General features: G+C 35.3%; 2 protein-coding genes across 20 annotated transcripts in view; one reads left to right on the top strand and one right to left on the bottom strand.

Moving 5' to 3' along the window:
• LOC141432893 (coiled-coil domain-containing protein AGAP005037) overlaps window positions 1-17,020 on the bottom strand; it is a 185,049-nt gene that overhangs the window by 130,618 nt on the left and 37,411 nt on the right. The window lies entirely within an intron of this gene.
• On the top strand, window positions 676-16,977 carry b6 (pentraxin-related protein b6). Its single transcript, XM_074094847.1, has 9 exons — window positions 676-784; window positions 7,884-8,020; window positions 8,373-8,617; window positions 10,656-10,776; window positions 12,441-12,534; window positions 14,273-14,366; window positions 15,392-16,033; window positions 16,152-16,327; window positions 16,444-16,977. Exons 2-9 carry the CDS (start codon window positions 7,887-7,889, stop codon window positions 16,615-16,617), a joined length of 1,680 nt encoding a protein of 559 aa, XP_073950948.1. The 5' UTR covers window positions 676-784; window positions 7,884-7,886; the 3' UTR covers window positions 16,618-16,977.

The raw sequence follows: 17,020 nt of genomic DNA, 5'->3' as shown, positions 1-17,020 counted from the left end.
ATATGTGGGCAAATATTTAATGTTATATATTTTTTATCGACTACTACTCGTTAACTTGTAAATCATGAAATACTTAACTGAAAATCTGAAAGTATTTTATTCAGAATTCAGACTGAATCGATTGTACTATGCCTTTAAATGCTTTTCATGATAACTTGCCTAAACACTGGCAGCAATCGATCTGGGTATCATGATAATAATGATAAAATAATGATCGTTATTTTTGAATTGTGATAAAAAGTATACCTTCTAAAATAAGTATATTTATGAATCGATTAACTTAGATGTTCATTGACGTGACTTTTATAGTTCAAAGTTAGGGAATCCTAATCCAGGGTTACGTAGTTTCAAAATATAACCCAATCAACCCAAATCCAGTTCAACGACTTAATTTTTGAACTCTACTCGTAGACCACGGAAGGGGCCTTTACCAGATAACACTGTTTTGTCTGACAACCGAGAAGCTGCCGAGGTAGTTTGTTACTGAGATTACGACGTACAGAGTTACTAATTAAGTGGAACCGCAATGTTTGTAATAAAATTGGTATACGTTGATAGCCCGATGCATCTTACGAGGGTGGGGGCTGCGGCGGCGAGTCGCGGCGGCGTCGAGTTTTACGCACGTGACCGCGAGTGTCGCCGTGAATGGAGTCAATTGGGTTTGGAAGAAAGCTTGCAGGGAGGGGCGCGATGTAGTCTCCAGCAGCAGTCTTTTGACCAGTATGTGAATAACTCGTGGTTGTGAACACGCGCGCCTTTGGATATTTATAATTTGGATCACGGCGTAAGTGTTTTATACAGATTCGTGTCACAGTTTTACGCAACTAATATAAAACCTCGCTTTAAGTTATTTATATGTAGTCTGATTTAACAGGGGTGCTTTGCGATTTTTTTAAATCAGTTGATACAAGCTTGGCGATTTTCAGTAGGTACCTACTATAAGTACAATCTAAGAAACTGAACTAAGTGTACCTACTTTGAAATTTATTTGAATTTTATGACCCAATATCATGCGAAAGCTCTTTACGGGTATCATGAATAGACTTGCTGACAAAAAAGATTTAAAATAAAAATATTCAGTTTCTTCAACTTCAAAAAGTAGTAGTAGTAGTATTAGTATCTCAAAAATAAGTGAGTTATAGTTCTTTTATTTTTAATCAAATTCTTTATTTTTTTGTGAATACTGTATAGGTAGGTATGTTTTAAGTTCTCGAGAATGGCTCCTATCCTACGAACAATAGTCCTGTCCTGGTTACGATTAAATTTGCTATAGGTATAGAGATTTTCGTGAACGGGTTTAGATTTAGTCGAGTTTGTCTTTGGAAAACACCTTTTTCCTTCCATTATCACACAATTTATACACGTACAATAGACACTAACAATGGAAACACGTAACACATTTGGTGTGTTACATTTCTAGCCTTTACTATAACATAAGAGCCGTATCCCACCTTATAAGAGAAGAGAAAATTCACTGGCTCTGAACCAATTATCCACTGGTAGCCTCAACATGAAGAGCTCAAAATTGTATCTAACGGCGGCAAAATCAATGCAGTCTGCGTCTCCAAACTTTATAATTTACTAGCTGTTGCCGGCGACTTCATCTGTGAAGAATTTATTTATATATTAAATTTTATTTTAATCGGTTCAGACGTCAATAACAAACTTTACCTTGTATCCTATATATAAATAAAAATTCATTGAAGACATGTGTGTTCGCGCATTAGATACTTCAAAATGGCTGCAGCTGTTTTTTAGTTTCCATTGTAGAAGGTTTATGTGATGGAAAATAGTTGTAAAATTGTATGCCAGAGTAAAAAATTGAATTTAAACATCTCCATTCAAAAAGTGAGTGAGTGAGCAAGATGGAAGTGCTTGAAAGGTAGATTTAGTCTCATTTACGTCATTATTAATGTACAGAATAGATCTGTTCACTCACGAAGGAGCGCCCATCCACAACTTATCAATGTGCAATAGTACAGTCGAGTTCATAAACTTGTGAGCAAACATTTGATCAAAAATATCTGAACACGACTCATTGTTAACGGCGTAGAAGCGTGCTCAGATATTTTTGATCAAATGTTTGCTCACAAGTTTATGAACTAGACTGTACGAGTAAACCTCGTACTTACCCGTTATCTTAGAGTGTGTGACTGAAGTTACGGACACCAAATAACTGCCACGTTCCAGCTACACACACATAGACTTGTCGTACGGATACGTTTACAACTACAATTATAAAATGTGGAGGGGCCCTCCTTCGTGAGTGAACAGATCTGTATACCCGTGCGAGTGCAAAGCCACGGCGAGCAGCTAGTTTAAAATTAATTATAGATGGAGCGTGTACATTAAACAATTATAATCTATAATAAAAAGTAACAAAAATCTTAGTAAAAGGTGTTGATAACAAGTATTGACATCTAGATTAAAATTAAAATGTACTATTCTGTAAAAATAAATTATTTTTATTATTATTTTTTTCTAACTTTATCGGAAATTTCAAACAACTTATTTGGGACAGCAGGAGACATTGTTTTGCTGATCTATTTAATTGGCCGAACGAACCATACTATACAAACCATTCTTATTCTTACTTATTCTTGCATGTAGGTACAGCGTTTCTTAAAATGCATGAAGTAATTTCTCATCACATAACTCAACATTTTGCGAGCGGTGGTACCTACTCCAAGTCGATGAAAAAAAATTAGGTATAAATATAAATTACGTACTAGCATAATCATTATTAGATAAACATTATTGCGGAACAGCTTAATTAAGATCAGTTACATAATATAATTTGCGACACAGGTAGTTCTACATGTGGCACAGGAGGTGCTTTCAAAAATCCTAATAGCTTGGTTTATACAATGCTACGGCGGCATTTAGAATCGGAAGACGTTCCGCGAACCGGTCCGGCACGGCACCGTGCCCGCAGTAGGAAACCGTGAGCTCGCCGCGGGCCGGAAGCGACAGTGTTACGTAACCGGCACGGCAGCCGGAATCATTTCACTACTATTAGCTTTCGTACACTTAGCACTAGTACGAGTAGCTACGTATGATTCACATAATAAAGACACCTTTTTCAAATCAAGTTACGCTCTCGTTACTTACAAGAACGTTAACGAAACAATTCATGTTATGTTAGGATGGAATTCTTATTAACAAGGAAATCGGAAGCTTCATATTTTATCTATTTAAACAAGCTTTTATTTAACGTACAAAATACATATAATATTAAGTAAGTGTAGGTATGTATCTATTTACCTATTTAACTTGTGGTTTATTTTGCAAACCAATTTTCAACCACTTCCGGTACCAATTGAGCTGAAATTAGACATACTTATGTAAATACAGTGAAAATACAATAATCTGGTACCTTGTGAAATCCTGGTGGTCCATACAGGATCGTGTCCGCAGGACGGAACTCTTCAACGGTTCATGGCATCGTTTTGAAATTTAGTACGGTAATGTAGTTTATAGAGACAATAACATAATAAAAAGTACTGACAGCAAGCAAGAAATGTTACATACATTTTTTTCATCATAAATTATTTACTTGGATTGCTAGATCCAAAAAAATAATACGTCCTTAGACTCTTACAGTTCTTCACCTACACAGACAAAGAAAGACTTGACGATTGTCGTGTTTCGATCCTACTGTTCCTCTGCCTGCTTTAACTAACTTGACTGCACCTTGAGATGTTATTAAATATTTCGCGTTTTAGTGAACTCTATGCTTTATCAAATTGTGTTTCTATAGAATTTTGTAAAAAACCACCATGTTGCGTGTCAATGTCATATATGTTATCAAGTAGGTGTAAAATTCAGCTAAGTACTACTACTAGTACTAGGCAAAACTGGCACTCCTGATGTTGAAATGACAATGCACTAAATACAAACTGCGATCCACAAGCTACTAGATATAAATGTAGATATTAACCTCTATTTTATTATGCTTGTTAAATACCTAACTTTATTGTGTAGTGTAAATTCAAAAGAGGACAGCCTCCGTGTGTGCAAAAGTTAAATATACGGTCCTACAGTACCTACCTAGCAAGCGGGTTAATAGTAGACAAAGGAAGTGTTATAACGATAATTACAGTAAAATCACTCTTTTATTATGATTTCAACACATCAAAATAATTCAATGGTTGCTCGCGAGTTCTTATAGAAGTTATTTTAGAATATAATTTAACTATTAAATTATTTCAGACACTTGCTACTTTTCTAGTGCCAATCTAAAGGAATTTTGAACTATTATTTACCGTTTGAAGCTGGACATTTTTGCATCTTTTCCATGATATAAGATTGTTCTCCTTTAAAACTCTACATTACATAAAATTAAATCGTTTGTCATTACCTGTCACTTTGACATTAGTCTTTACTATTGTAAACATACATTTAACTAAATATAACAGGTTTGTTACTTTCTAGTTGAGGTTTAGGTTTTTTATTAGTAAGAGGGTATGACGCTTGCTGTACAAAGTAAATATAATATGCGATCCGACATCAAACAAGTGGCAGTAGTTTTATATAACGCACGATAAAGCTTAAACATAAGACGCATTTTGCTTTAGCTCAAAAACTATTACCGATTACCTCGCAAAGATTAACAGATTAACGGTTAAACGATGCTTAAAATCTTATTAACACACTTATTAATTTATTTATCTGCCATATTAGCTTTATATTTCGCAACTATAATGATTTTACGAGACACTGGAAAAACTGTGTGTGAAATAATAAATTAAAAAAGATTTACATCATTCTTATGTTACATGCAATGTGGAGTAATTGAAAGTGCCGCTTGTATACCGGCAAAAGAAGCAGGTGGAGCATGCCGTTTTAATTCAATAATCGCACCTACTGGCGCTATCGTTAGATCAGGCTGAAACTCAATGTACGGTAATTTGGGTTACGCAAGACAAGAAAGTATATCAAACTGAATCTAATATTATATTATAACACTATTTCGTTATGGAACCGTAGGTTGCATTGCACATAACATTTTTCCCTACGGATTTTATTTTTATAAGTTTTTATTTAACTGTCAATGTTCGTATTTACATGCTCGTAAGTAGATAAGTACAGAACTTAAGGTTTTTGAATCTTGCGGGTCAAAATTTACTCACTTGAAGTTTGATACGTAAGTAGGATGATAATAAGTACTTATAAATAACAATAAAGAGCTTGGATAAAAAACTTTAAAAAACCGTGAATAAAACTAATTTTGATTCATTCTTCTACGTCTAAAATTGCTTTTTTTAGATGCATCTATGTGTACACTATATAACCGAACAACTCATTTAAAGTGGATGTTTCGAGATTCCTTTTATTTTGAAAGTATGTGCATTTATATTCACCGCAAAACATCGTCTGAGGCACGCTCAATAGATAATGCTTGGATCCTGTTCATTTCACTTTTTCCACACGTAGAAATTTAACTACGATTTCACCTGTACCTACCGCATATGCGTGCACATAAATTTTAAATTTGGTTGGTTTAGCAAAGTAAGTAGAAAACAGTAATAAATGAGTTACTTAGTACCAGATAAGAAAATACTCTATTTTCTTGAAAATCGTTTTGTGTTATACCTAGGGTTAGTGAAATATAAAAAAAATTTTATTCAAGGCAATGTTTTGAAAATAGAATAAAAATTTCCCGATGGGCATACCTCGTCACCGTCCGTGGAAAAAAACTTGCAACGATTTATCTTTTTCTAAGAGAATGATCTTTTACTCATTTTTTACCGGATGGAATAATATTCTTATCTGAAACGCATTTAGGTACCCAAGACTTCTGTCGCATGAATCACTAGGTACATTATGACAATTGAATTGAAATGACAGGAATTCACTAATTTCCAATGGTTTTAATTTATATTTATACATTACACCTGCTCCTATTAGCGTTTTTTAAAGATCTAAAAAACTAAATTTCATCCAAATTTGTACAGTCGCTTAGAGTGAAAGGGTAACAAACACGCACACATCACGCACACACATAAATACTTTAGCAGGATGTACTAAGCAAAAACTTCACTATCCAATCGTTATAACTTTCTTATATTTCCGGTAGGTACATCGTAATTTAGCCTTTATCGTAAGGCAAAAAAATAATAACATTTGTAATCCCCCTCCCCCTGCGAACTTAGTTGCGAGTCGGCTTCGGGAGGATCACTGTAAATCTTCACCGAAGTTGTTTTTACGCAGTAATAAGACCCCTTGATATTGCGTGTCCTAGTATTTCCAAGGATTATCTTAATCAAAATCGTTTCTTCATTCAAACCTCGTTCAAAAAAAAATATGTCCCAAATTTTCCGTGTCGTTCGTTACATTTTTGTAAGATTTTTTTTTTATTACAATGAACGTAACGCCTGAGAAATATTTTCTATACAAAATTTTGAGACGTCCCAAATATCCATCACAGTCTCGTTACACTTTAGTATTCATGTTTTTGAACAAGCCCTCTTGTTCTGAGAGGAGGACTGTGCCCAGCAGTGGGACGTATATAGGCTGGGATGAATGAATGAATTCATGTTTTTATTTATTTCTATGAACGTAAGGCACCTGAGAAATATTTTTCCATAAGTATAAAAGTTTGGGACACTTGAAGGGTGCATATTTTTTATTACCACCGCAATCGGGAGTTATCACGCTAAACACACGATTTCAACCTATCTAATAGTTGTTCCTCCTTCCTAATTTATTATTAATGTTGTCTTGCTTGTCCCTCCACATATTTTTTCACACCTATAAAAGCTCTTGTGCCCTTTTTAATTCTTAAGAATCTGGTGTGTAACGATCTGAGTGTGTACTCCACTACTCAATAGGTATAACATTAAATAAATAAATAAAGTATTAGGTATCCTATGATAATCTAAGTATTCTTGAATAATGTGTATAAAATAATATAATTAAATACACTATTAACATTTGTTCTTTTTAACACGGGAAAATGTAAAGTTTCTAAGGGAGGCAAACGAAGGAGGAACAACTATTAGATAGGTTGAAATCGTGTGTTTAGCGTGATAACTCCCGATTGCGGTGTTAATAAAAAATATGCACCCTTCAAGTGTCCCAAACTTTTATACTTATGGAAAAATATTTCTCAGGTGCCTTACGTTCATAGAAATAAATAAAAACATGAATTAATTCATTCATCCCAGCCTATATACGTCCCACTGCTGGGCACAGGCCTCCTCTCAGAACAAGAGGGCTTGTTCAAAAACATGAATACTAAAGTGTAACGAGACTGTGATGGATATTTGGGACGTCTCAAAATTTTGTATAGAAAATATTTCTCAGGCGTTACGTTTATTGTAATAAAAAAACATTCTTACAAAAATGTAACGAACGACACGGAAAATTTGGGACATATTTTTTCTTGTACGAGGTTTGAATGAAGAAACGATTTTGATTGAGATAATCCTAAAAACAATGGTTAAAAAAAAATAACTAAAGGTACATATTTTCTTCAAATGGCCTAATTATTAGATAATTTGGTTTACGTAGTAAACAGTTTCTAAAAAACTAAAAGAGAGTGATATATTTCTAAAGGCATTTACGAACAGTAAAATAAGCAATAATTTTGTAGACGGTAATCCCTTTCGTTTGGTGATGAAGAAATAACAAAAAAATATTAATCATAAATCAAAGATACGGTAATCATGGTCAGCTCTTATATGCATGGAAGCACCCCCTAAACCGAAAAGAAATTGAACTCTGATGAGGCGTCCGAGCCCGTTTGTAACTGGTGACACCTACGTGTTCTGCCTGTTGGTGTGGGGGGCACTCGTAGCAAACCTGCACAACGCTCTTTCCCGCACTTCATGTTTTACTTTGTGCCTGGTGTTGATGTCTGATTAAAACTTTTGTTTCAGACGATGCGCTTTTTTGTCCTTTGTGTCCTGGCAGGGACAGCCTGGGCCAGGGAAGACGGCTGGCAGCCAATTGTACCGGAATCATCCCTCACCTATTCTACTTATGTTAAATCGCCGGAGAGGTCTTTAGAATCCAGGTTAAACTTAATCATTTATTATTATTCTTTGGGAGATACAAAATTTGATTGAAAGTTTGTATATTAAAGCGGAAATTACACTTTGTTGTTCGCCGCATGCTGCATGCGGCGACCGCAAAAGTGTGAAGAACACTGTAGTCGGCCGCATTCGGCGATCGACAGCTGCTACCGCTTTAATATGGCCGACGCAGTAGACGAACAGACTAATGTAAAGGCGACGGTCGTTCGCCGAAGTAGTTTGAGACAAGTTCGGCGACCGCATTAGGCGAACAACAAAGTGTAATTTCCGCTTAATTTAATGCTAAGTTTCCCAAAATTCATTACAATTGATATATAAAAAAATATTTCACAGTCCGCATTTGAAAATAGTAAATAGAAGACCGGTCAGTCATAATTCGTTCACAAGCAGCAAGCTGTTCGGCACGTCGCCGGCCGACTCTGACACATGCAGCGTCCACAAAGTGTCCATGAACCAAGAACTCTTCTACCAGTATGTGGAATACGAAAAGGATTTACCAGATTTGAAAGAATTTACGCTGTGTTTGTGGTCTAAATTCCACAACCATTCTGAAGATCATCCCCTATTTTCTTATTCAGGTTTGTTTTGTCATACGTACAGTTTTTTTGTTAAGTGTTTTGTTTGAGTGATACTAGTGAATAGACATTACTCGTATTCATAATTGGACATTCTTCTAACTGTCCACGATAAAATCCGGGCATGCCTGATCTGGTGTATCTTTGTAATGAATGCAAATTTTCAAGCAGCACTTTTTTGTAATAGTCAGTGATTATGAAACTACATAATAAAAATACAATCACAATAAAATATTAGAGCATCTGTGAGTTTTAGCTTTATGTATTTCACTGTGCCTAAATTGCTCTGTACAGCGTTTTTTGATAATATTCACTCGTTTTCAACTTCAATGCCACAATTGTATTTATATTTTTACAAGCTCTTTTACGCTCATTAGGATATTATCTTTCCAATAAAAATCATGATGTTACGGTTTTCTAATTGGGGGAGTCGGGAACAAAAATTCTAATCCAAGCACCTAAAGTAGTTTTTATATGGGAGGCATTTTTCTGTCAAAAAGGCAAATTCACCAATGTTAAAACACTTCTAAACTACCTCAATCTGAAGTCAATTCGAAAAATATTAGCTGTCGTGAAAAGACAAAGTTATAAGCTATAAAGTGGATTGTCCAATTTTATAAAAATATATAAACTTTACATAAAAACCTAGAAAAGACCCTCAGAAGACGCTGTATAGAATAATTTAGGCACAGTGTAATATATAAAGCTAAAACTCACAGACGCCCTAACTTTTAATTATGATTATATTTTTATTATGTAGTTTCATAACCACTAATTACTTAAAAAAGTGCTGCTTGAAAATTAGCATTCATTACATAGATACACCAGATGAGGCATGACCGGATTTTATCGTGGACAGTCTTTATTGTTCCAATTATATTATTTTTCAATGTCTTATATTGGGGAAGTTTGAAAGTGGCTTCCGATGTCACTGCGTGCATGTGGGCTGTGTGGCAAACTTGCCTCTACAAGTTTGCCACGCAGCACTCTGCGTGTGGCTACACCTGTAGAGCAATGTTTAGCAGGCACACTAAACTTGCGCAAGCAGTTGGTGGCTGTTTGCAGTGCTTCGTGCAGCGATGGCTGCAGCGAGCGTCGCGCCTCTTGGTGCGATTATTCCGTTTACAGTCACGCACGGCACGCGTTACGAAATGAAACCATACTGCGCCTTATTGTGTAATATGAATTTGCAACAGCCAAATCATCAATATCATTTTTTAATATTATGAATGCTAGTAGGTTAATGAGACAATGCATCAAAATCAAAATTAGATAAGGTTATCGCACTTTAGAGAAAACTCTACGACCGACCTGGTAAAGTAATTAATAAGTATCACATCATGGCTATTAAGAGTACACTTCCTTATACGGCAAAATGCCAGGGCATGAACTCGGGCTATTTTTTATTTGGCTTTTTATTTGGTTTAATACAAGACTACAAGAAAAACAGACACTATCAATTCGGTAGTGAGTTTCGAATAATTTGGCTTTTATAGTGTAATAATTTATGCTTTTCATCAATTTTTGTATATTTATTCGAGTTTGTTTATATCGAGAATCGTGGAAACAGCTTAACACACTCAAACAGCAACAAACTTGCTAAGGGGGCTTCCGGGACCGAACAATCGATGTCGCTTGGTCTTAAATATCTCTGTAGGATGTATATTTACAAGATATACGAGTAATGTTTTATTTTGTGTAAAATTAATGTGCAATAAGATCGGCAATTTATAGCTCTGTCATTCATTAGCATGCGGGTTCAGCTGTGTAGTGTTGGACTTGCAAACTTTAGGTCTTGAGTTAAAATCTTAGTCGGATGCGTCTCAGTGTTTTGAATTAGTTTTACAAAGTTTCAAGTTTTACTTTTTAAGTTTATTTACTCGTAAATATGTATCTACATTCTCCAAAAAAACATAACTGACCTAACATAAAGAATAAACTCCGAGCAAAGCTAGGTCGCTCAGGTACCTACTATTTCTTTAAAAAGAATATGAATGATAAAGTATAAACGGAATTAATTGTTTGTTGCGTGTAATTACAGTCGAAGACAGCCCCAAGGAAATTTCAGCTTGGATATCGAACACTGCAGAAGCCAGTTATTTCAGCATGGCTATTCACGGACAGACTTTCTTCAGGCTTAATTATCCTTTGAAATTAAACACGTAAGTGCTCAAAACCGCATAGACAGGATGTATCTTTACGATGGCTTAATTAGATTGCAATTAACTTGATCAACAATTGCAAAAACTAACGCAAGTTGACGTTGCTTATTGAGTAATGTGTGTCTATCTGATATGAAATTGTAGTAACTTAGCTACTAACTTGCATTTTGATATTATTTAAATGAACAAAGTTGTCAAATCATTTGGGTCAAAGAGAAAGCTTTATATGTACCCTCGTTTGAGATTAATCTCTATTACTCGTATTCAAGGTTGACTGGATTTCCTTGAAAGATCATGAGGGCTTAGTGACTATTTAATTTTAAAGTTAAGAGTTATCCGTCGCTGATCTGATGTAACCCAACAAAAATCCCATTTCTGCAAATTATTTCTTGTTTAAGCTGTAATATTTAACAATTTTGTGGCTTAGGCTTTTTGTCTTAAGTTTTGATGAACAAAATGCGAAATATGCCCTATGTGCTGGTAACACCTTAACTGACGGTAAGATTAATACCTAAACCGAAAGCACATACATCGTTTTTTAGTAACTTGATCGTTTCTCGTAACAATATCTTGAAATTTCACAATGTGTCAAGATTTGTCACAGCTTTCAAGGCTGTGTTGTTTTGTAAGTGTGCCAATAGGTATGTTCTTTTATTGTCCACCAATCTAATAATTTTTATTCAGAATACTTTTTATTGCTCAACTGACAATATTCGGGAATCTTGCGATTTTATGGTGAGTTCTCGTTTCGTATATTAATATTACCTCATCGCCTGTACCTCATCGCGCAAAAGTACAATTTTATTTACCTCGACTTTTCGACTATACTCGTATGGCAACAGTCGGCCGTGGTAATCAGTAGGTAACTTTAAGTTAATGAGTAAGACCGCAAATATTATTATTAAGTTTATGTATAACGAATTTAATGACTTGAGCATATTTTCATAAAAACTGTTACAGTGCGTGGTGGCCTAGTGGTTTGACCTAAGGTCTCTCAAGCAGAGGAGTGTGGGGTCGAATCCGGGCTCGGAACTCTAAGTTTTTCAAAATACATGTGCAAAATTACATTTGAAATTGACCATGAACTTTACGGTAAAGGAAAACATCGTAACTACAGAAACCCGCACCCCTTGGGAAGCAGTTTAGTCGTGTGTGTGAAGTTGCTGATCCGCACTGGGCCCGCGTTCCTACGCGTACTTAGGAAAGTAACTGCGGCCCAGGTCCTCTCATTCTCAAAGGAGGAATATGCTCAGCAGTTGGATGTATTATAGTTCCAGGATGATGACAATGTATCTCTACCGGGTGTGGCCTGTAAGACGAGCAAAAAATTAAATCATAGATCGTCCTCGTCAAACTGAACAACATTAGTTCAGCGACTTATAAAAAAAATCCTTTTTTCATGCAAATTAAATACTGCTATCAATGTACGCCATCCTAGAACTCAACTGATTTCGCCTATCATGCTACAAACACCAAACTTTTTGCTTTAAATTGCTTCTTCGAATAAACTTTAAAGTGTAATAAAAATTAAAAAAGAAAAATTAAAAGTCGCTGAACTAATGTTGTTCAGTTTGAGGAGTATGATCTATGTTTTAATTATTTGCTCATATTACAGGCCACACCCGGTATTTTTATAAAGTCATTACATTTGTTTATTTTTGTAGCTGGTATCATTCATGCCAATCATGGAACGGGAAAACTGGAGAATGGCAGATTTGGGTTGACGCAGAGCGAGTTGGAAGAGGGTTCCACAACAGGGTATGACTTTCAGTAAATTAAATTAGATCCTGAGAACAAATTTGTTTTGATTGAACAAATTTGGAACAATTAGAGTGGATGAATCCATTTTCTTACTGATTTTGATCAATTTATGTTCCGATATTCTAACTTAACCCCAAATTAATAAAATAAATACTTAAGTACTTAAAGCCCGACCAGGAATATAATAAACCTGCTCTGGGGGCGCTATATTACCTACCAATAATTATAGCAACACTAACTACGGTCGTACATATGCGAATTGGCTAGTATAAAATATTATAATAGCCCTTGGAGTGGCGACGCCATATTTAAAATTTACTGTCAAGTGGCGCGGTAGTTATGGTCCGATTTAAATACATACAATAAAATAAATAAATAAAACCACTAATTTTAATTTTAATAGTAATCATTTAGGACCTTACCGTTTCACAATTTGTCGACTAACTTTAAGTAACGGATATCAGTGATGCCGTCTATGTTTGTTTTGTCCAAATAAGCAAAGACGGCATTACTTTTATCTGATACTAAATGTTAGTACAAGTGGTGAAACAGGCCCTTAGTATTAATTACCAACATTGATTCCTTGTCTTATGTATTCGACTAGGTGCGAATTTAGCCAGATGATTTTTAGGCATGTTGATGGCATGGACGTGGACCAGTTGCGTTTCGTTTTGATACTAACTACTACTAGATATATCGGACTATTTGTGTTTTAAATCTAGAAGTTTTCTATCACTGCTGCTTACATTAATAATAAGGTAATTCTTAGCCAATTTCTATTGTACACACTATATGACGTACTACAAGACATGTTGACAACAAGGTCGGTGATGTTATTTAGAGGAAATAGAATGAATCCTTCAGACTTTCTCTTCGAAAAATATTTCGTCATATTGTATATCACTTTTCTTAAGTAACTTTTAATAGTTTTTGGCATTTTACACAAATAACTCACAATATCCAAGAAATAGACCACGCACAATCGACACTTTTCAACAATCGGTTTTTTTAAATCCTGGTCGGACTATAAGTCTTATTCAGCGGATTCTTCTAGTTTGCCACTGATCCATTGAGTTTACCATTCCACACCCAAAAAATGTCGAAGGTAATATATATATACAGCCATCAATAACTAACCTAATCCATTTAACTATGCCTAAAAACTGTATCAAGTTTACTTATGTATGTATGAAATGTATGTAAAAGTATGAAAATTACTTACTGGACAGTAACGGGTTCCTTTCAAAATTTGGAACCCGTTACAAACAGCGCGCGGGCCGAGCGGCAGTGTTGGGTGTAGTTAACTAGTATTTTGAAATGGGTCAATGTCATCTTTATCATCATCACCATCATCATCGTCACCATCACTACCAACCATCATCATCATCGTCACCATCAACGACCATCATCATCATCATCATCACTAACAATCATCATCATCACTATCAACCACCACCATCATCATCATCATCATCATCATCACCATCACATTATAATCACCGTCATTTCAGTATCACCGTCATCATCAAATTTTCAGAAAAGCACTATACAAGCTTCGACCAGTAATTGCCATCCTGGCCTCGTATCATTGATCAAACTTCTACTCGTCCAGGATGGCTTACTTGCTGGTCTCTGCAGTAATGTACTATTACATTAATGAAGTAAAAGTATGTAAGTAGGTAGGTACGAGTAAGTATATTATGTTTTATCAAAATTGGGCATGAAATGATTTCAGTTGGTGGGTCATGTCATCAAAGGAGGCGGCGTTGCAGTCTCCGGTCAAGAACAGAGCCTCCTATACAGAAAAGACGGATTAGAACCGACTTTCAGTGAGTAACAATCAAAATTTAATGCCTCTTTTAAGGGTTCCGTACCTATACGGGGAGAAACGGAACCCTATTACTGTCGCTTCACTGTCCGTCTGTTTGTCTGTCTCGACAATCGTAATAGAATAGACAGCAGAAATTTGCGCATAATATTTACGTGCGGCAATAGTCGCTACCGAAACAAATTATACAGGAAACATATTATTATTTTTAATTTTCTCTAATATACTCGGAAATGTTTTTAACTTGCACGTTTTGTCAAAGCTATGTCAATCCAAACAGCCAAAATGTTTGTAAAGATCAATAAACTCCTTCTACTATGTGTATTTAAAGATGTCTCAAACAGTTTCACTCTTTTTTTTTAATATTTCGAGTTCAAGCACAATTCAGGTAACCAAAAACATAGGTAATAAAACTTAATCGCCGAATTAACTAAAAAGCGTCAACTTTAAACTTTAATTATAATTTATTGCATTTAAATTTATATTTTTAATTAATATAATAAAATTTTATTTTAAATTAAATAATTATTTTTAAGAAAATGACATTAAGAGTCGTGTCGTGTATAAAAAAATATCGCGGGAAAGTATACGGCCAAAAACATTAAATTTTAAAACATACTATCTAATATTTATTTTCAATCATACTATCTAATATTTATTTTCTCGCATTATTGGAGAAAATTTGCGTTATATGCCTCAGCAGAAACGGCAATTCGTGGATTTGTATTTATTACGAGTACTCATCCACGAATTTAATTTACTTAATACTTTGTCCCGGCATCAGCAAAAATGTACAATTGCGAATCTGACTCGCACTCGTTTTTTTTATTAATGTACCAATCAATCAAGTGAATTCTAAAGTATATAATGCATATTTATTATCAATAAATAAATAAAAATATTTCCGAAACTTTATTTGAAATGTCAATCAGGTGAATTCTAAAATATTTCGGGTTATTTTTCAGTATACATTGTAATAAAATATTCTCCTTTTTTTGAATTTTTGTTGATGACATTTTTATGCAGAACAACAATCGGGATTGATGGGTGAAATAACAATGCTACAACTATATCACGTGGCTTTGACTGCGGGAAAGGCTCACAAAGACCACAAACATCACCACGCTCACCACTTCAAACACGACGGGAGCCCGCTGGAAGCCTCCGCGGAAGCTGTCACCGAGCCCCCGCAGCCGGAGGCCACTCCGCTGGGAAACGGCAACTTCTTGATCGGTGGCCAGTTGCAACGCCCACAAAACCTAAATATTGCTGGTGTTCAGCAGCAACAGCAAATTATCCCGGCCCATCTTCCCAATGGGCTTCAGCTCCAACAAGGGTATATAAATGGACAATTGGGAAACAGAATTGTTTCAGAACAGCTTCTGAATAGCGTACACCAGATTCCTGGAACACAAACTAGCAACAGGATCCCTCAAATTGCTCTCGCTGAACTGCCTGGATCTTCTAGTCCGAGCCACAGTTTCCCAGTCCGACAGTCTGTAGGGCCCTCTAAGGTCTTCTCTACAGTATCTCTGTCCGGATCTTTACTCAACCCAGCAAATGTGCAATACATTGATGATACTTCTTCACATAATTTATTCAAGCGCGATTCCAAGAAACGTGATAAAAGAGATAATCCTGAAAAAGAATTAGAAGAAACCAGTTCAGGTATATAAATTGTTTCATACTGGTGATAATTAAGATAAAACTTGACTGAACCCAATTACATATCGTAATAAATTAAACATTTTTTTATTATTACTTAATATTGAATATTATGTTTCAGGAAAGAAAGAAAAAAGGGGTTTGGTCGCCCTGTCAGACGGATCGATCGTAGATGAGGCCTTGTTAAGTCCAAGTTTAGCCGAGGACAATGACGATAGATTGTTCCAGCAGTCCCTAATGAGTGGACTTGCTGGAGTTGTGGGGAATCTCCCAGTTCAAAATTTACAGAAAGAAACCGTAAGTGCAGAGAAAGTTATTCTATTTTGGCTCGAATTCTTCAAAATCAAACTTAAATTCACATCCTGAATATCGCAGTAACTATTATGATTTCCACGTTTTATTCGACATTACAGGTAGACGAGCGTGAGCCCGCCGAAGCCGAAGTTAAGGCAGTGATGCAAGTCTGCAGCAGCTGCTCCTCGGAGCCGTTCAAGAAAGCGCTCGTGCTTTCATGGAGATCTACTCCTAAGAAACTCCACAGTGGCGCGCACTATTACAAAGGATTACCTATATGCAGAGCATTTTAGAAGCTAAAACTTAGTCCATACGATAAATGAATACAAAATGATTATGAAAATTATATTGTTAAACGTACAAGTTAGAATACTAGAGGGACCAAGGATTGTTTTACAAAGCATTAGTTACTTACGATCATGTATTTATGGATAATTCAAGACTAGCAAAAATGAGACTTTGACATACTTAATCGGACGGTTGCTTCGATGAAGCTTGCCATTTAGAAGTCATTTTGACTAATTTATTTTAGTACATAAGCCTGTAGATAAAATATAAAGTAGTTAAGTACTCCTTACTTAAATATGCATAATTACTCGTAATATTTTAGTTCATGAATTTTACTTACTATGTTACTTATTAATAAGAATAAAAGTTAAAAAACTTGCTGTTTCTTTTTTTAATAAACAAAGTTAG

Source organism: Choristoneura fumiferana, chromosome Z (genome assembly GCF_025370935.1).
Source record: "Choristoneura fumiferana chromosome Z, NRCan_CFum_1, whole genome shotgun sequence".
Classification (NCBI taxonomy): Eukaryota; Metazoa; Arthropoda; class Insecta; order Lepidoptera; family Tortricidae; genus Choristoneura; species Choristoneura fumiferana.
This window is presented reverse-complemented; position numbering and strand designations above follow the sequence as displayed.